At 50.2% G+C, this 20,728-nt stretch overlaps 1 protein-coding gene across 1 annotated transcript; it reads right to left on the bottom strand.

Moving 5' to 3' along the window:
- Window positions 1–7,483: 7,483 nt before the first annotated feature.
- LOC136640378 (zinc finger protein ZFP2-like) lies at window positions 7,484–19,144 on the bottom strand. The gene is given in 6 exon segments (XM_066615459.1): window positions 7,484–8,078; window positions 8,080–9,575; window positions 14,372–14,498; window positions 16,509–16,591; window positions 17,180–17,819; window positions 19,084–19,144. Coding segments are annotated over 5 exon segments (2,130 nt in total). The 5' UTR covers window positions 17,520–17,819; window positions 19,084–19,144; the 3' UTR covers window positions 7,484–7,994.
- Between the last annotated feature and the right edge of the window lie 1,584 nt (window positions 19,145–20,728).

Below are 20,728 nucleotides of genomic sequence, written 5' to 3'. Positions count from 1 at the left end.
AGCCACATTAGACGCTGTTCCAGAACCACCTTTCAGAGCGCGATACCAGAGTCTTTTGAGACTGAAGGTTGCCAACTACTACTAATAAAGTTATCATACTCTACTGTTTCTATCTTACTACTGGGCTGCCTCAGCTGAGGCAGAGTCCAGAGCTTGAGCACCCTACATTCTCACTCTGCTTTCAGCTGGTCAGAGCATGTGTGTCTCACCCCATGGCAGGGTCTCTGGCAGCTGTGGGCTTCCCTCTCTAGAACTAGGGGTCTACAGTGCTCCAAGGAACTCCTGCCATTGCACTTCCCACTGCTGTGATGACAATCCCTCTTCTGGTTCCTGCTTAACGTGCGGTGGCTCTGCCCAGTTCAGATGCTGCACGAGAGCCCCCAGCCGGGCTGCAGAAGAGAGGTCCTCTGGTTCTGCCAGCCTCTGGTTGGAGACTTTCTGGCTCCTCTTGCTCCATTTTCAATTCCAGCTTCACATGTTCCTCTAGTGCAGGCTGGAAGTGCAGACCCAGAGCTGGGAGTTCTCCCCCTTGCTCCACAGCCATTTCCAGGCAGAAGGGATGCTCCCAGCTTCCAGCAACTATGGACAAAAAGAATTTGCAGTTTGCTCTGGGGCTGGAGGGTGGGCAGAGGTTGGAGGAGCTTCCTCAGCAAGGCTTCATCACATGGCGTCTTTGTTGAAAGGGAGGAAACCGTTTGCCTTGAAGGAAGGAGGTGCTGCAGGGAGGCAGTTTACCCAGCCAAGGGATTCTGAGCCACAGCGATCGTGTTGCGTACGCAGAAGTGCTGCTGCTCCAGAGTCCCAAGGTCAGGAAAAGGAGGCGCAGACACGGCAGTGCACCATCACCAGGTGAAGGATGTACAGAATCTGCAGTCCTGAGGCAGCCCAGCAAAGCAAAATAGCAGATACGACTTGCCACAGCCTCCAATCGCCAACTCCACCGACATAGCTTCCCGCAGACACTCCACTGAGCAGCTCCCACCCAGCGGTCTGTATAGGTGAAATACATCCTGGCACTGGCCAATAGGAAGAGGGTGACGGTCTGGTGACACTATGACTCATAGTATTGTGACGTGTATTGCAGGCTATTGCATCATCCATACTGTGCCCTGTGGCATCAGCCAATCCCATGATGCAACAGGGCCACACTGTATGCACTCAGGCCAAGGCATCAGGGCCCCCCTTGCCCTAAAGCAGCCTGTAAATGTAAGTCTGGGGCATAAAGCACAACAGATCCTGTTCTACCAGGTCTGTTTCTGTTTGTACTGAAGATGCAATACCTGAGAAAGAGACAGATAATTGCCTGAAAAAGGTTATGGCAACACAGAACAGTCAACGTCAGATACGGGTTCAAGCCAAGAAGGGAGGAACGTTCATGTCCTTCTGTTTCTTATGGAGCCTTTTAACACCAAAACACAAAGCAAAGCAAAGCATGGGGGAACTCACAACATTCCCCAGGGATGATTAATTGTGAAGTCAGTGGAAGAGGAAGGCACACTGAGCCCTGCAGAGAGGGAAACTGAGGCACGCCACGCACTCACGTCTGCTTGCGAGGGGACTGTGCCTGGCTCCCCTGGCAAGGGCAGGTGAGAGGGAGGCAGTGCCCCCAGAACAGTGGCATACCCAGAGGGGGCCAGGTGCCCTGGGCGCTGTGCTGGGGGCGCTGCTGCGACGCTCCCCCTGCAAGCCATGAACCAAACTGCGCCAAGGACAGCGGACTTGAGGACCACCCCCATCTCCTTCGTTAAAGGGGTGGCAGTGCCCAGACCAGCAGAGTTCTGAAAGGGGGGAGGGACAGCCCTCAGGACGGCAGAAGCAGACCTCCTCTGAATATGCAAGAGGCACACGCTGTTTCTCAGGCTCCAAGGAGCCTTCCGCAACCTCCTGAGCGCAGTACTTCAGGGCCACTGGAAGAGGCACCCAGGAGGTGAGTACCAGTGGCGTAGCTAGCGATGGTGGGGGGCGGTTTCCCCAGGTACCACCCTTGGGGGGGTGACACCACAAATGCCCCAACATCACTTACATTGCGGAGGTTTGGAATAACCCCATCATGCCATATACCGTTGGGTGTGGAATTTCCAGCGGAATGCAATGCAAAAACCCAGAGTACAATATCTCCTTTCCACCAAAAGTTATGGCCGAAAACCCGGAAACCAAAAAATGCATGGAACCCTATGCAAAATGAAACCGAGCCATATCACACGTTTACTTGCGAGTAGGCAAACTTGCCATTGTTTGTTGGAAAGGGCCGTCTGAGAGGAATCCAAGGACACCAGAATGGTTCCTACCCAATGAAAGCAGCCCCCAAAAAACACCCAAGAAGGAAGTCCCTCCCTCCAAGCAGATGAATGTCTTGAGCCCTATGGAAAGCGAAAGCAAGACACACCGCCACGTGTAAGCAAATGTGCCTTGGTTCCTGGCCAAATCAGGTAAAGGGGAATGCAAGGCTAGCTGCATGGTCCCGATCTGATGAAAGTGGAGCTCAACAAATGCTCCAGAAGGCAGTCGCCCCCAAAAGAATAAAACAGGCTTCAGCTGGTAAGGTCCATTTTATTTGTTTTTAGACTTGCAAAGCCAGGTGGGTCCTGATAGTGCAATGCTTCAAATGTAAATGAACTTACATTGAACCGGGCACTGGGGAGGGCTGAAAATCTCACTGATATTTGGGGGGGGGGGTGTTCTTGCAGGCAGGCTACAGAGAAAATTCACTTGGTGGAATAGGGCTGGTTTGAGAACCACTGCCTTAACTCAAAACAGGTCAATTAGACATTCTTGGAGGAGGGGGTGACACCCTAGTGACCAAAATTATGGAAATCATGGCTTTTAGGAATAAATCATATTATATACCATTTGATGCAGAATTTCATCCACTGCTTGTGGGGAAATATTCACTGCATTTATTTTCTGGCCATTATTATTCATTTCAAATCCTGAGCTGCTGAGAGGAAGGGTGGTATTAAAATGTGAATGAATGAACGAATAATTAGTAATTAATTAATTATGTCCTATGGGCCCCGATTGTCAAATGACCTAGCTACGCCACTGGCAAGTACCACCCGCCTTCTGGAAGTGGCACTTGCCTGTCCAGAGCCTCAAACCGCTCTGATGGAGGCTTTCACGCCCTCAGAAGTGGCACGGAAGGGTCCTCGGAGCCAGGGCTGCTTCCTTTACTGTCTCAAAGTAGGAACGCAGGACGCAGCAGCGTGGAATTACTGTGGCGATGATGACATCACCGCAATTACTTCTGGGTCGCAGTGGGGGGGCGGCAAACTCAGAGATGGCCCCGGATGCTGGAAAGCCCAGGACTGCCTCTGCACCAGAATGGCCCCAGTTCGATGAACGCAGCCCCCCCAAAAACACCCAAAGAGGAAGTCCCCGCCCCCAAGGTGACAAATGCATTGAGCAAAATGGAAAGCAAAACTGAGGCCCAAATCCCAGCCCACCTTCCAGCACTGGCATAGTTGTGCCAATGGGACGTGTGCTGCATCCTGCAGTTGGGGGGCAGTCACAGAGGCCTCCTCAAGGCAAGGGAATGTTTGCTTCCTCACCTAGGAGCTGCATTGCCCTGACCTCGGTGCTGGAAAGTGGGTTAGGTATGTGCCCTAAGCTACACAGCCACATTTACTCATGAGTAAGCAAATGGGCCCTGAAGGTGTGGAAGGTCAGGCAAAGGCAAGTACAAAGCTGCCAGAATGGTCCCATTCCAGTGAATGTGGAACTCAACAGGTGCTCCAGAAGGCAGAACTCCCCCCCCATAGTGCAGAAAAAAAGAGACTTGAGCAGCTTTGTTACTTTTTAGTGCTGTAAATGGACTGAAAAGGACCCCCATCCCCCACCCCACAAGCACAGCTCCGGAGGTGTTTGGTCAACTGTGCCCAGAGGCTCTCGGGATCAGAGGCTGGCCATGGGCAGGATACAGACTTGCTGTGGGCCGCATGTGGCCCCCAGGCTGGGCTTGGAGACCCTGCTTTAGAGGGAAGTTGTGACTCTCAGGCAGGCCACATAGGGAATTCATCTGGTGGCACAGGAACACCATTTCATCTCCGCTTATTTATCAGCTTTCCTTTAAGTATTTATAATTATTCATTTCAGAGCCCAATCCTAGGCATGTCTCCACAGAACTGAGGCCCATTATAGTAAATGCAGCTTACTCTTAGATAAGTGTAGATAGGATTGTACTCTTTATTTATTCATTTATTTATAGCCTGCCTAAATAGGGAAAATGGCACAATTTCATTGCTTGCCATGGGCAATTTCAGCACTTGCTACTTTCTCAGGAAAGCACTTCCTGCTTGATGCTGTCACTTCCAGCCATGACATCACTTCCAGGTTAATGACATCACTTCTGGTGGGTCCCAGACAGATTTTAAGAACATAGGAAGAGCCCCGCTGGATCAGGCAAAAGGCCCATCTAGTCCAGCTTACTGTATCTCACAGTGGCCCACCAAATGTTTTAAGAAAAAATACAACCTGCATCCTGGTGCCTTCCCGTGCATCTGGCAGAGGTAGCCTACCTTTAAAACCAGGACCTTGCACTACCTCCCTCTAAAATATGGGTTCCCAACCCATGGTCTGGGGACCACAAGTGATCCGTAGGACCCTGTCAGGTGGTCCGTGAGCTCTCCTGAAGGAAGGGGGGAAAAAACTCAATGCATCCCAGGAGGGGAAAACAACTTTGCAGCCCAGACCACTGATCTGGTGGACACCCTGGCAGGTCTGGCGCCACCATCTCAGCACAAGCCAAAGGGGGGCAGAGCTCAGCTGTCTCCTAAGGCCCCTTGTGGCTGGCAGAGTAAGGCCTGAGCCGCCATGAAGGGGCTGCCTGCAAGGGGGGTTGGGTGCGTGAGAGACAGCCTTGAGGACCTCTCTGCTGCAATGGGAGCAGGTTGAGGGTGGCTGGGGGTGGCCACTCTGGCAGTCTGGCGCCACCAAATCAGCACCAGGCAAAAGGGGCAGAACCCAGACATCTCACAAGGCTCCTAAAGGTCAGAAACCCCTGAAAGGAAATGCTAAAATTCTCCTCCTTTAGCTCTGGTAATTCCCAGGGCTTTGGCAAAAGAACATAAAGAGCTAACTGAGCAAGTGACGCTGTCTGGAACATCACCTGGGTATGCATCAAGGTGTGTTCTGGGCTCGATGTAGTAAAGGTGTGTCCTTCCAGGAGGGCACAAGGCTTAGCTGCACCCACGAAGGGAAACTGCTGAAGGATGGCAGCTATGTGGGCTGCAGCTATGCTCAAGTGCTTGGCAGGAGAGGCTTCCGAGATAAGGAGCCTGAAAAGACTGTTCATCTGGCAGTTGAACAAGATCTATTATGTCCAAACCTTTCAATTGAGAATAAAATGGCCAATATTATAATGCCGTTACACAAATCAATGATGAGGCCACACCTGGAGTGTTGCGTCCAGTTCTGGTTACCACATCACAAAAAAGATACAGGGAAAAGGTGCAGAAGAGAGCAACCAAAATTATTAACTGGGCTGGCGAAACCTTACGAGGAAAGGCTACAGCATTTGGGGATCTTCAGTCTAGAAAAAAGGCGCCTGAGGAGGAACATGATCGAGACATGCAAAATTAAGCAGTTCTTTTCTATCCCGCACAGTACCAGAACCAGGAGACATTCACTGCAACTGAAAGGTGGGAGGGTCAGAACAGGCAAAAGGAAATACAACTTCTCTTGACCCTGCTGTAATTAATCTGTGTAACGTCTTGCCACAGGATGTGGTGATGGCACCTGAAGGCCCAGATGCCTTTAAAAGGGACTGGACAGACTTAGGGAGGGAAGGTGCATCACAAGTTACAAGCCATGACGGGTATGTGCAACCTCCTGGTTTTAGAGGTAGCCTATCTCTGAATGCCAGGCGCAAGGGAGGGGCCACAGGATACGGGTGTCTTGTTGTCTTTAATGCTCCCTGAGTCATCTGGCCGGTGTGAGACACAGGAAGTTGGACTAGATGGGTCTTTGGCCTGATCCAGCAGGGCTCTTCTTCTGCTTTTGCTACCTTACAGGATTGTTGTGATCAAAGCAGGGTGGGGAGCAAATGCATGCCATGCACTGAGAAAGCATACTGTAAACCAGTGGTTTCCAACCTTTAGAAGCTCACGGACCACTGAGGCAATAATCAGATTGTGGATCACATGCAGCTACCCTCTCTAGTGGTCTGTCTCCCAAGCACTCCCCCACTCCCATTAAGGGATGGATAATGAACAAAACGGCTAATATTATAATGCCGTTGTACAAATCGATGGTAAGGCCACACCTGGAGTATTGTGTCCAGTTCTGGTCGCCGCATCTCAAAAAAGACATAGTGGAAATGGAGAAGGTGCAAAAGAGAGCGACTAAGCTGATTACGGGGCTGGGGCACCTTCCTTATGAGGAAAGGCTACGGCGTTTGGGCCTCTTCAGCCTAGAAAAGAGACGCTTGAGGGGGGACATGATTGAGACATACAAAATTATGCAGGGGATGGACAGAGTGGATAGGGAGATGCTCTTTACACTCTCACATAATACCAGAACCAGGGGACATCCACTAAAATTGAGTGTTGGGCGGGTTAGGACAGACAAAAGAAAATATTTCTTTACTCAGCGCGTGGTCAGTCTGTGGAACTCCTTGCCACAGGATGTGGTGCTGGCGTCTAGCCTAGACGCCTTTAAAAGTGGATTGGATGAGTTTCTGGAGGAAAAATCCATTATGGGGTACAAGCCATGATGTGTATGCGCAACCTCCTGATTTTAGGAATGGGTTAAGTCAGAATGCCAGATGTAGGGGAGAGCACCAGGATGAGGTCTCTTGTTATCTGGTGTGCTCCCTGGGGCATTTGGTGGGCCGCTGTGAGATACAGGAAGCTGGACTAGATGGGCCTATGGCCTGATCCAGTGGGGCTGTTCTTATGTTCTTATGTAATGGACAACCCACAGCCATAGCTGACACTGTAATGGCTGTGGGCAATCTGTTCTTTGCCCTCTTTGGTAGTCCATAGGAGATTGCTTGCTCAGCAAGACACTGGAAATGATCAAAGATTTTTTTTCCCCCAAGACTTTACGGACCACTTCTCAGGGTTGTGTGCACCACCTGTGGTCCACGGACCGGTTTGGGAACCAGTGCTGTAAATGAATAATGAGCATGTTGGCTGACTGAAGTTCTCAGCATTCTTGCTGCCTTTATATCGTCCAGCTTTTGGTCCAATCACTCAAAACTCACCAGGAGATAAAGCAATGCGCCTGTCTCACGCCTGCTCCCATCCACCAGGATTTTGGAGGTCCACTGAGACAGTGTCTGAGGCAACCATGCTGCAGGATTACAGCACCCGGCAACCTCCAGTATTACATACTCTGGTCCTTGAAGAGGATGCTTGTCAACAGTCAGCCCCCCCCCCTTGCTACAGGAGCGGCCTGAGACCAGGGCCTCTGAGAAGAATTTTAGCACAGAGTACAAAGTTCTTTATGGGTCCCTTCACACAGGAGGAGGGGGGCGGTCGGGGTGGGCAGAACAGGGGGCAAAATTAGACAGTATGAGGGTGCGGACAGCCAGAATAGTCTTTAGAGCCCAGGTCTACCAGGCTTCTCAAGGTGGAGCCCAGGTCTACCTGACCATGTGATTTTGGTAGCCTAGATGCAGCCATATGGAAAACCAAACACACTCCTCGGTCTCTCTAAAACCTTTGAAATAAAGAAGATCACTGCTGAAATTTAGCAACATCATTTTTAGGCTCCCACCAGAATGGAAAGTGTCCTCTCTGCACCAAAATGCACTTCTGCAGCAGCAGTAGCCCCACAGTTGTGTCCCTGACCTCCGATACACTCCTTCATGGCAAACAGCTCCACAAGCTAAAGAGCCACAGCAACAGGCCCGTTTCCTCCTAGATTTGACAAAGAGTGTCATGGAAGCATTCCTGGGCCTACCCTGTGCGTGCACCTTGAGCGACTTGGCCTGCGGTGGAGTCGTCCACCCACACCCCCAAAATTTAAATGGTTCAGCTCCAGTATGAATTATTTCAGGAGAAGGAAGGGATGCAGAGAAGTGTTCTTTGATGCAGAGTTAAGTATGTACTCTGGATGAATCTCTTTCCACACTCAAAACTTACATGATTTCTCCCCAGTGTGGATTCTTTGATGCACAGTCAGGTCTGATCTCTGCCTGAAGCTCTTTCCACACTCCAAGCATTCATGTGGTTTCTCCCCAGTGTGGATTCTATGATGCACAGTCAGGTCTGATCTCTGCCTGAAGCTCTTTCCACACTCCAAGCATTCATGTGGTTTCTCCCCAGTGTGGATTCTTTGATGCACAGTCAGGTCTGATCTCTGCCTGAAGCTCTTTCCACACTCCAAGCATTTATAAGGTTTCTCCCCAGTGTGGATTCTCTGATGCACATTGAGGTTAGCTCTCTTACCGAAGCTCTTTCCACACTCCAAGCATTCATGTGCTTTCTCCCCAGTGTGGATTCTTTGATGCACAGACAGGTCTGATCTATGCCTGGAGCTCTTTCCACATTCCAAGCATTTATAAGGTTTCTCCCCAGTGTGGATTCTCTGATGCACGTTGAGGTTCGCTCTCATACTGAAGCTCTTTCCACACTCCAAGCATTTATAAGGTTTCTCCCCAGTGTGAGTTATTTGATGCACAGCGAGGCTTGTCCTCTGATTGAAGCTCTTTCCACACTCCAAGCATTGATAAGGTTTCTCCCCAGTGTGGGTTCTTTGATGCACAGTGAGGCTTGTCCTCTGATTGAAGCTCTTTCCACACTCCAAGCATTTATATGGTTGCTCACCAGTGTGGGTTCTTCGATGAGCAGTCAGGTCTGATTTATGCCTGAAGCTCTTTCCACACTCCAAGCATTTATATGGTTTCTCCCCTGTGTGGGTTCTTTGATGAATAGTCAGGCTATCACTCCTACTGAAGCTCTTTCCACACTCCAAGCATTTATAAGGTTTCTCTCCAGTGTGGATTCTTTGATGCACAGCGAGTTTTGCCCTCTTACTGAAGCTCTTTCCACACTCCAAGCATTGATATGGTTTCTCATCTTTTGATTTACTTTTGAAAGTTTTTGAACGTTGAAGGGCTTTTTCCTTCCTCTTTCTAGTTTCTTTTTCTAGATCATCTGGAGAGACACTCAAATCCCCACCCTGATGAGCATCAGATTTCTTTCTCTCTTTCTCTGTCTGGCTTCCCTTCTGCTTCTGTGATCTGTCTTCATGCACAAATTTCTCACTTGTCTGGAATGTTTCATGGGGTCCAAGGTGGGTGCTTGACCTGAAGCACTTTCTCCACGCAGAGCACTTCAACTTTTTCTTCCCTGTGCAGATTTCACTGTGTTCATTAATGTAGAATTCAGAACTGATTGTTTTCTCCTTTTCCCTTCTCTTCCCCTTTGAATGTTCTTGTTGTCTTGGGATTTTACAGAAATCAGAAACCTGAAGAATGAGCGCTTCAGTCCACCTGACAGGTGCTGGTCTTGCCTCCTGCCTCCTGGATCCATCCTGCTGTCTAAAAGTCACTTTCTCTACATCACACAAGGCCGTTTCTGGTGACACCCCACGTGGTTCCCTCTGATCCTCATTCTCTTGTCTGCACCTTCCTGGAACAGAGAGAAAATGGATTAGAAACAGAGAGATGGATCCTCCGATGCAAACTATTTAGCATATAAATATACTCAGAAGTAAACCCAAGGGATTCAGCGGAAATGACTCCCAAGAAAGTATGCACAGGATTACTACCCTTATCGTTGAGCAACTCTCAATGGTTAGAACAGGGGTTCCAATCTCAAGACCGGGGGCCAAATCCGGCCTGTCACAAGACTTTATCTGACTCGCAGCAACTTAGATAACTTTTTTCCCAACCACGGTTAGTCAACATGTGCAGTTCAGTCTGCCGTACTTCTCTCTACATGGCCAGAGTGCGCCAGCCTGGCTAGCCCTCACTTTCAATCACCTGCGCCATATGCTACAAGACCTTCATAGCATAATTATTCAATGTTAACCTCACCCCTGCCGATAAAACAAACTGTTTCCGCATGTTGACTTTTCAACTATGCTGTAAAATGATCACACTGAGGAGACAGCACCATTTTTGCACCTGTGTAAATAAATGATAACAAACCAGGTTACCGCAACGGATCGGCCAGAGACTATGCTGTGCATCTCTGATGTATTTCAGCCCAGGAAAATATGAAAAATTTACAATGTGGCCCTCCTACTGAAAAGGTTAGAAACCCCTGCTTTGGAGGGACACAGAATAGGGGTCTCCCTCTAGGTCAGGGGTGCTCAATAGGTGGATCGCGATCTACCGGTAGATCACGAGGCAAAATGAATAGATCGCGGAGTGCCGAACCCCCCCCCCCTTCAGGTGCCTCTGGGAGGAAACGCCGGGAGTAAGGCCCATTGTACTCAATGGGGCTTACTCCCAGGTAAGTGTAGCTAGGATTGCAGCCTCACAGCCTAATCCTAGGCATGTCTACTCAGGAGTAAGTCCTGTTATACTCAGTGGGGCTCAAGGTACACCAACATACATTGTACACATAAATGTTATATGTAATGATGGCGCGAACATTGTAAAAAAAACTCTGGTAGATCTCCGGGCCTTGCTGGGTTTCAAAGTAGCTCTCGAGCCAAAAAAGTGTGAGCACCCCTGCTCTAGGTTCTCTCAGCAGCTTCAATGCTGCAGTAGTGTCCGAGAAACCCTGGATCACCTGTTTTGTACAGAGGGGCTTTTCCCTGAACGGTTTCGTTCTTTTTTAAATGGAGAAGGCACTGAGCTCAGCTGGAGGGATCAGAAGTGGATCCATTTCATCTCCCATCCTGCTTAGTATCCGATTGTATTGCCCTTGTGGCAGTGAAGCCTTGTCACCAACCAACAGGCAAAAATGGGGAGGAGGAGAGATCGCTGAGAGGTATCAGTAAGACAGCACAGCACAAGTCACAAGAAATGACTGCTGGAAAACACACCGAAGTGTTTCTTTCCAAGGTCCCAAAAGGGGGCATGACTGAAACATATAACATTGCATATGGGATTGATGGCCACAGAGTCTTGCCCTAATGAGGAGAATAAAAAGGAACATAAACTGTGGCAAAAGAAAAGTAAGAAGGTGATACGGGAGGCCAGGAGAGACTAAGAGGAACACACGGCCAGTAACATGGAGGGGAATAATAAAAGTTTCTTCAAATATGTTAGAAGCAGGAAGCCCACCAGATATTGGGGTGGTGGTGGACAAGTCGATGAAAGTGTCGACCCAGTGTGCGGCGGCAGTGAAGAAGGCCAATTCTATGCTTGGGACCATTAGAAAAGGTATTGAGAACAAAACGGCTAATATTATAAAGCTGTTGTACAAATCGATGGTAAGGCCACACCTGGAGTATTGTGTCCAGTTCTGGTCGCCACAACTCAAAAAGGATATAGTGGAAATGGAAAAGGTGCAAAAGAGAGTGACTAAGATGATTACTGGGCTGGGGCACCTTCCTTATGAGGAAAGGCTACGGCGTTTGGGCCTCTTCAGCCTAGAAAAGAGGCGCCTGAGGGGGGGCATGATTGAGACATACAAAATTATAAAGGATAAAGTGGATAGGGAGACACTCTTTACACTCTCACATAACACCAGAACCAGGGGACATCCACTAAAATTGAGTGTTGGGAGAGTTAGAACAGACAAAAGAAAATATTTCTTCACTCAGCGTGTGGTCAGTCTGTGGAACTCCTTGCCACAGGATGTGGTGACGGCATCTGGCCTGGATGCCTTTAAAAGAGGACTGGACAAGTTTCTGGAGGAAAAATCCATTACGGGTTACAAGCCATGATGAGTATGTGCAACCTCCTGATTTTAGAAATGGGCTATGTCAGATGCAAGGGAGGACACCAAGATGCAGGTCTCTTGTTGTCTTGTGTGCTCCCTGGGGCATTTGGTGGGCCACTCTGAGATACAGGAAGCTGGACTAGATGGGCCTATGGCCTAATCCAGCAGGGCTCTTCATATGTTCTTAGACTGGGTCAGAAAGTATGGGAGAAGACGGTCCCTCAGATCATCTGGACCCAAACTGTGAAGGGCTTATTGACTTTTAAAGGTCATCACCTTGCATTGGGTCCAGAAAGGAATGGACACCCAGTGCATTCACTGAAGCTGCGGTCCAACAGATTGAAAATGCTTAGCTCCAGTAACCACCCAGGCTACTGCAATATGCACTGTTTCCAGCTTCCAAACTTTCAAGGGCAGCCCCACATCGAGAACATGAAGTCACTAAGTCATGGACCACTGTGGTCAGGTCTGATTGGGTCAAGTATGGCCATAGCTGGCATACCAGCCAAAACTCGGCACACACACTCCTGGTCACAGCTGCCACCTGGTTCTCCAGTGTGAGCTGTGAGACAGGAGCAATCCCAAACTGTGCACCCAATCCTGCAGAGGGTGTGCTACCCCATTCAGAGAGGGCAGATGCCTTGGGACCTGCATCGACGGAGAGGGCAGATGCCTTGGGACCTGACGAGGAGGCCTGTCTTTTCTGGAGTTGATCTCAACCTATTGCCCTATACAGACCCCAACCGCCTCCAGGCAGTGCTCCAGCACCTGCAAAGCCTCCCTGGAATGGGGTGGCAAGGACAGAGAGAGCTGGATGACTTCCCCCAGTGGCTTTACGTAGATGCAAAAAAGCATGGGGGAGAAAATAGAACTCTGTGGCAGCCCACACTGTAAAGGCCAGAGCCAGCTATGGTGTGATCGGAGAGGCTGCGTGCTGCTCTGAGAAGCCGCTGGCTTTTTGGCCTATTTTTTTCTCTAAAAGTGGGAAGGGGGGGAAGCACAGGTCAACCAAGGAAAAACCAGTGGCCAACTTGATGACACTCACACAACTGAACAGGAGTTCCAGTATTATATTAACAGTATTAATTAACAGTATTTATATATCGCTTTTCAACTGAACGTTCACAAAGCGGTTTACAGAGAAAAATCAAATAACTAAATGGCTCCCTGTCCCAAAAGGGCTCACAATCTAAAAAGATGCCAAGGAATACCAGCAGACAGCCACTAGAACAGACAGTGCTGGGGTGAGGTGGGCCAGTTATATCTGATTATCATTAAGAACATTTATGTACCTCTTTTCAACAAAAGAGTTCTCACAAGCAGATTACAGACAAAATAGGATTACTAAATGGATCCCTGTTCCAAAAGGTTCATAATTTTAAAAAAGATGCAGAGAGTAGCATAGCTAGAGGAGGTGCAAAGCACTAAGTTTCGCAGGAGTGTCACCCTGCCGTTCAAGCAGCCCCTCCCCTTTGGAGCCATGCCAGGAATTCGCCTTGGAATTTGTCTCTAGCAGCCCAGAATAGCTCTCCAGAGTTTGGGGGGAGTTTTTAGATCCCCACTGCGAAATGCAGCAAGGCCTGAACTCAGGATCTTCTGCATGCCAAGCAGCTTCTCTGTCAGGGAGCCACAGTCCCCTCCCTTAAAGACCTTTGTCACTTTGGAAACTTCCCATCCTGGCATTTGATCCCCATTCCTATGCAGAATCATTGAGGATAAATACTAACTTTACATTTTAGCATCTAGGGCGGGGTTTCTCCAAACTTTTCGGATAGAGGGGACTACACTGAATATTTTATGCACAAAAAAATATTTTATAAATGAATGAATGAAATTGAAATGAATCAATAAGTTTACCTGTACTTTTTTTTGTAATCAGCATGATATGATTCAGAACAAAGGGAAAGGTGACCATCACTAAGAAACAAGACTGTGCTAAAACTGAGAAATGATACATAATGCGTAAAAGTATTTATTTATTTATTCGATTTGTACTCTGCCGTTCTCCCCGAAGGGCACCCAAGGTGGATAACAATAAAAGCACTAAAATACATTGAAATACAGAATAAAAACAAATATACAATTAAAATAAAAACCCATTAAAAACAAGATAAAAATACAGAGCAATCAGAAAAAAAAAACGCACAGTAAAAACATTAATTTATAAAAACCGCCCTTATAAAGCCTCGAAGGCTTTTCTAAATAAAAACGTCTTTAGGCTCCGCCGGGAAGTAAATAATGAGGAAGCTGCCCTCAAGTCAAAGGGGAGGGAATTCCATGATGCAGGTGCCACCACCGAGAGGTCCCTGTTTCTGGCCACCTTCCCTGTCCCCTCTCTCAATGGTGGCACAACCAACAGAGCCCCCTCTGATGACCTCAGAGAACTGACCGGACAATACGGAAGAAGGCGGTCTCTCAAATATGCTGGTCCCAAGCCGTTTAGGGCTTTAAAGGTCAAGACCAGCACCTTGAATTCAGCACAGAAACAAACCGGCAGCCAGTGCAGCTGCCAGAGCAGTGGTGTGACAGAGTCAAACCGCCAATCTCCAGCAACTACATGAGCCGCAGTATTAGAGATCCTGACTTACCCAGAAAAGCCACGTTCTCCAGATTCTCCAGCATCACTTCTGCATACAGGGCCTTCTGGTTGGGCTCCAGCAGAGCCCACTCCTCCTTGGAGAAAGACACAGCCACCTCCTCAAAGGACACCAGAGCCTGAATGAAGAAAGGCACAGATTATCCCTACCCAAGACACATTTCAGAGACTCAAGGAGGGGAAACCTGGTATTTTCCTGCAGTGCTCCACCCTTAAAGGCAGTTGAATTTTTAGGTTTTGTTCATTAGAATAACAAAGAACAAAAAGCATCACACCAAACTTCTGCTTCCAGAAGACCCCCCTGCAGTCCTTCCTCAAGTCACAGAGCCCCCTGCCAGATCTTGGAGACCCCTCCTGCACACCACACAGGCAGCCAACTCTGTGACACCTCAGTTCTTGTGGTCTGTGTAGCTTTCACAGAATCTGGGATCTGAAGGGTCCTGCTAGGTCATCCACTCCAATCTCCTGCTCAGTGTAGGAGCCAGAGCTCGAACACCCCAATAGATGGCTGCTCTGAAGGCCCCCGTCAAAGGAGAGCCCATTAATAAGCCCATGCTTCTTAACTGACAGCTGTCACCTTTTCTGTTAGCGAACTTTGCAGTGTCTAGGGCTGAAACTAACTCAGCATGTGCTGGGTTCCCTTTGAAGGGGAGCATGTACGTATGTGAAAGCTCTTGGTTTTAGTGGCAGGCTGCCTCTGATTGCCAGATGCAGGGGAGGGCAGCAAGACGCAGGTTGTGCCTGTTGTCTTGTGCACTCCCTGGGACATTTGGTGGCCACTGTGAGATACAGGAAGCTGGACTAGGTGGGCCTTTGCCCATAGGATCAGGCCATAGGCCCATCTAGTCCAGCTTCCTGTATCTCACAGCGTCCCAGCAAATGCCCCAGGAAGCACACCAGATAACAAGAGACCTGTATCCTGGTGCCCTCCCTTGCATCTGACATAGCCCATTTCTAAAATCAGGAGGTTGCACATACAACATCATGGCTTGTAACCCATAATGGATTTTTCCTCCAGAAACTTGTCCAATCCGCTTTTAAAGGCATCCAGGCCAGATGCCATCACCACATCCTGCGGCCAGGAGTTCCACAGACTGAGCACACGCTGAGTAAAGAAATATTTTCTTTTGTCTGTCCTAACCCTCCCAACACTCAACATTCGTGGACGTCCCCTGGTTCTGGTGTTGTGAGAGAGTGTAAAGAGCATCTCTCTATCCACTTTATCCTTCCCATGCATAATTTTGTATGTCTCAATCATGTCCCCCCTCAGGCGTCTCTTTTCTAGGCTGAAGAGGCCCAAACGCCATAGACTTTCCTCATAAGGAAGGTGCCCCAGACCAAGAAATCATCTTAGTCATAGTCTTTTGCACCTTTTCCATTTCCACTATGTCCCTCTTGAGATGTGGCAACCAGAACTGGACGCAATACTCCAGGTGTGGCCTTACCATTGAATTGTACAACAGCATTATAATACTAGCCATTTGGTTCTCAATACCTTTTCTAATGATCCCAAGATCAGTGCAGAGTGATTTATCCCTGTAAAGGCAACACTTCCTCACCTGTCCTATGACTTCATAGCACCTGGAGCTCAACCTCTGCTTGTCTACCTAGAGGGCAGCAGAGCCACAGACAGCATCCTGCCTGAGCAGTGGTCCAGGGCAAGGTGGCAGGAAGGCTCTCAAAGGAGTAGGAGAAGCTCAGGTTCTACATGTGGGCAGCATCTGGGATGACAACACATGCACATGGATGGCTCTAGCCGCGTCCAGTTCTTGAGCACAGTATTGTGTGGAAATAAGCTCAACTTAAACTACACAGGCCCAAAACAGTTCATGATGCTTCTTACAGGTACGTCTTTGATTCATAGTGAACCTTCACTCCTACCTCTCTCAGCAAACTGCCCTGGTGAGCTGCAGGGTATTTAGAGTTGCTTCTGAGACACGTGCTGTGAGCAACCTCCATTCCTGCCCTTCCTGACTCCCGCCAATGTGATCAGATGATGCCAGTCTAAAGGGGCAAAATGGGCACCCTGACATCTTGCAGCACCAGAAGCAACAGGAAAGGAAAAAGCAAAGGAGGCGGCCCCTTCTGTCGATGCTCCCTGCAGGCTTCCCTGGTCACCTGCCCCCTACCTGAGCAGACTTTGCAGCAGCTCCTCCTTCTCCAGCCCACGGAGAAGGCGACCCAGAACACAATGCCGAGGTCGCTCCACTGCCTGCAAGAGACAGAAGAGAGACTTTATTTCTCCAACTCAGGTAATAACTAAAAGTTTTTCTTCCAGGCCCCAGATCTGATCTTCTGCCTGTTGACAGAGTCTGAGGAGATAGCAGGGAGTCCTTCTCGCAACACATCCTTACAGCAAAAAAGGTGCTTCCCCAGATGTGGCAAGTCCCGTGACCTCAGCTAACCTGACAATGGGATGAAACGAAGGCATAGAGGGCAGGTCTATCAGTGTGCTAAAAGACAAATGAATCTGGAGGCAGGGTGGGGTGTGAAGGGCAGGGGGGCTACTGTCTTTGGGCTTTGCTTCTGCCCGATTACACTGAGAGCAAGACACTGTCTGGTCTGCTGCAGGAAGCAGGTGTTGGGAGGCAAGCTGGGAATATTGTGACCTTGATTTAAAAAGAATTAGGGCGCAGTGGCTTTTCTTCCACAACTGTTTTGTGTCATTTAACCCACTTTAATAAAGTTATTGTACTCTAGTGTTTCTATCTTACTGCTTGGCTGCCTCATCCAGAGCTTGAGCACTCTACATTCTCACTCTGTGTTCAGCTTTCAGCTGGTCAGAGCATGTTTGTCTTACACCATGGCACAGTCTCTGGGAGCTGAGGGCTTCCCTCCCCGGAACAAGGGGACTTCACTGTTCCAAGGAACTCCCGCCATTGTGCTTCCCACTGTGGCAATGACAATCCCTCTTGTGGTTCCTGCTTAACATGCGGTGGCTCTGCCCAGTTCAGATGCTGCACGAGAGCCCCCATCCGGGCTGCAGGGGAGAGGTCCTCTGGTTCTTCCAGCCTCGTCTCTGGCTGGAGACTTTTTGTCTCCTCTTGCTCCATTTTCAATCCCGGCTTCACATGTTTCTCTAGCGAAGGCTGGAGGTGGAGACCCAGAGCTAGGAGTTCTCCCCCTTGCTCCACAGCCATTTGCAGGCAGAAGGGATGCTCCCAGCTTAGCTTAGTTCATCAGTCCTTTAGGGCAACTATGGACAAAAAAAAAAATTGCAGTTCGATCTGGGTCTGGAGGGTGGGCAGTGCGTGGAGGAGCTTCCTCAGCAAGGCTTCATCACATGGGGTCTTTGTTGAAAGGGAGGAAACCATTCGCCTTGAAGGAAGGAGGTGCTACAGGGAGGCAGTTTACCCAGTAAAGGGATTCTGAGCACCACAGCGATCCTGTTCTGCCAGGTCTGTTGCTGATTCTTCCTTTCAGTAGTGAAGATGCAACACCTAATGAAGAGACAGAGAGTTATCTTAAGAGGGTTACGACAAGACAAAGCAGAGAACATCAGAAATACACAAAGCAAACCCATGTATGGGAGAACTCACAACATTCCCCCAGGATGAGTAGTACTGAAGTCAAAGCAGAGACCAGATGCCAAGAGCAGACCAGGACAGGAGTGCCAAGGAGGCCAGAGCAGAGGGTTCAGGGCTCAAAGGTGAAGATCCGCTACCAGGAGGCCAAGGGCTCCCGCAGGCTCTGCAGCCGGCTCCATGTGCTCTGGGTGGCTGCAGCCTCCCTGCTTTGCCTCCGTGTTGCTCTGGCAGCCTGGGATGGCTCTGAACGTATGGTGAGGGGGTGAGGTTCCCTGCAACCTGGCACTCTGCACCCCTCTGGCTATGCCACTGAGCCAGCACCTTCTCCACCTCTCCCCGCTGTTTAGACAAGGCTTGTTGATCTCTATGCCGGTTCAAAAAGTACGCTCAATGTGCTGGATGTCCAGCAGTGCTTATGTCGCATTCCCAGCACTTTGTGAGCCCCCAAGGGGCTGGAGCAGGTGCAGTCTGTGGGTGCAGACCCCAGGTGTGCAGAGCCTGGTCTGCCTCGGCCTGCCCTCCTGCTCCCCACACGGGCCACAGACAGGGTGGCTCCGCCTCAGGACTGCAGGCAGGGGAAGCCCCCTAGGCCCTCCAGGGGTCAGCCTCTGCCCCGGCTCTTGTACCCTCTGAGCAGAGAAGCAGGGGTGACAGAGCCTCTCCACTGGCCTGTCTCAGGGCTCTCCTCCTCTGGGCCTATGGAACTCACTGGCCTGTCTCAGGGCTCTGCTCCTCTGGGCCTGTGGAACTCCCTGCCACGAGGTGGCGGGGCATCCTCGCTGGCCTGTCTCAGGGCTCTGCTCCTCTGGGCCTGTGGAACTCCCCACCACGGGTGGAGGCGGGGCTCCTCGCTGGCCTGTCTCAGGGCTCTGGGCCTGAGGAACTCCTTGCCACAGGGGACGGTGGGGCGCCTGCCTGCCGCCCTTCCCTCTCGAAGAAGCCGCTCTGCGTGCTCCGCCGCGCTCCAGCCCCAGCTCCCAGCCCCCCTTCCTCCTGCCCCTCAGTTCCAGGAACGCTCAGACCCAGCCCCCCCCAAGGGGCATCTGCTGTCCTCCCCCGAGCCCCTCCCCTACTGCCCGTCACGGCCACGCCCCTCCTCGGATGCTCGCTGGCGCGCTGCGGGAGGGGCTCGTGGGGGGGGCTCCGCACCCGACTCCCTCCCCATCCCCAGACTCACCTCAGCCGCTTCCAGGAGGCGCCGCCATCTGGCCGTGCGCGATGCATCCTGGGAGTGGTAGTTTCCTGGTCCGCAGGAGCCTCCATCTTGCCTCCGGCGCAGCGCATTCTGGGAGTGGTAGTTCCCTCCTCTTGAGTCCTCTTAGCTGGCCCCGCAGGGAACAGCGGCTCCGCCTCCTCCTGCTGGGCAGGAGGACTGTCTGCTCGAGCTCCTGCCCTCTCCTGCCACTTGGTGGGTCATGACCTGACTGTGGTGGGTCGCGAAGCTGCCGCTGACAGAGGCAGTGGAAGAGGAGGGCGCAGGGCTTGTGGAGAGGGGACCGAGGCGCCATGCACTCGGCTGCTTGTGAGGGGCCGTGCCTGGCTCCCCCGACAGGGCAGGCAAAAGGAGGCAGCCCAAGCAATGGCGTACCCAGAGGGGGCCAGGGGGGGCAGGAGCCCCAGGTGCTGTGCTGTGGGTTCTGCTGCGATGCCCCCCCCGCAAGCCCTGAACCGCACCGCACAAGAACCTCGTCTGGAGGGCCCCCCTTCCACTGCGCAGAGCGACTGTGCTGCTGCTGCAGCCGCCTCTGAGGGTGCCTCTCCCCCCTTGTCGAAAGGGGAGGGGAGGGCAACCCTCAGGCGGCAGGAAGGGGCAGCCACCTCCGACTTGGCAGGGGACACGCGCTGTTTCTCTGACTCCGAGGACCCTGCTTTAGAGGGAAACTGTGACTCTCCGTCCAGCCGAAACAAAAAACATGTTGCATTGAAGTTAATTTTGTCACAAATCACACTGAACCGGCTTAAATATCAACACTTAAAATTGGGTACAGGGTAGGGATGAAAACTTACTGAATTTTTTTGGGGAGGGGGCTTGCCGTTATTGCAGGCAGGCTTCAGAGCAAATTCACCTGGTGGAACAGGAGCACCATCTCATCTTCCCTTATTTATCAGTTTTCCTTTAAGTATTTATAGTTATTCATTTTAGAGCCCAATCCCAGGCATGTCTCCACACAAGTGAGAGCCCAATCCTATGTAATTTTCCAGGGCCGGTGCAGCTATATCAATGGCGTGTGCACTGCATCTTGTGGTGGGGGGACAGTCACATAGGCCTCCTCAAGGTATGAGAGCATTTGTTCCCTTACCTTGCGGCTGCATTGTGGCTGCACTGGAGCAGGAAAGTTGGATAGGATTGGGCCCTGAGACAATAGTCAATGGAGCTTACTCTTAAATAAGTGTAGATAGGATTGTACTCTTTATTTATTTATTTATAGCCTGCCTATCTAGGGAAAATGGCACAATTTCATTGCTTGCCATGGGCAATTTCAGTACTTTGGTACTGATGGTAAGGCCACACCTGGAGTGTTGCATCCAGTTCTGGTTGCCACATTCTAAAAAAGATATAGGGCAGTGGTACTCAAACTTTTCCAGCCAGAGGCTCCCTTGACCCCCCTGGCTGTTGGCCATGGCCATCATGTTCCTAAGGGTTGGAAGTGACATCATTAAACAGGAAGTGGCCAGAAATATTAACTATATTAATATTAATTATACTAATCATATCATTAATTAAATGCAGACCTTAAAAATATATTATTAATACACAGCAATATACATGCTTTATAAATGATCAGCTGCTGATCACTGTTGGAGACAGGATCCTGGAGTAG

The sequence above is a fragment of the Tiliqua scincoides genome, chromosome 2 (genome assembly GCF_035046505.1).
Source record: "Tiliqua scincoides isolate rTilSci1 chromosome 2, rTilSci1.hap2, whole genome shotgun sequence".
Lineage (NCBI taxonomy): Eukaryota > Metazoa > Chordata > Lepidosauria > Squamata > Scincidae > Tiliqua > Tiliqua scincoides.
The sequence above is the reverse complement of the archived record's forward strand: the minus strand, read 5'-3'. Positions and strand labels throughout refer to the sequence as shown.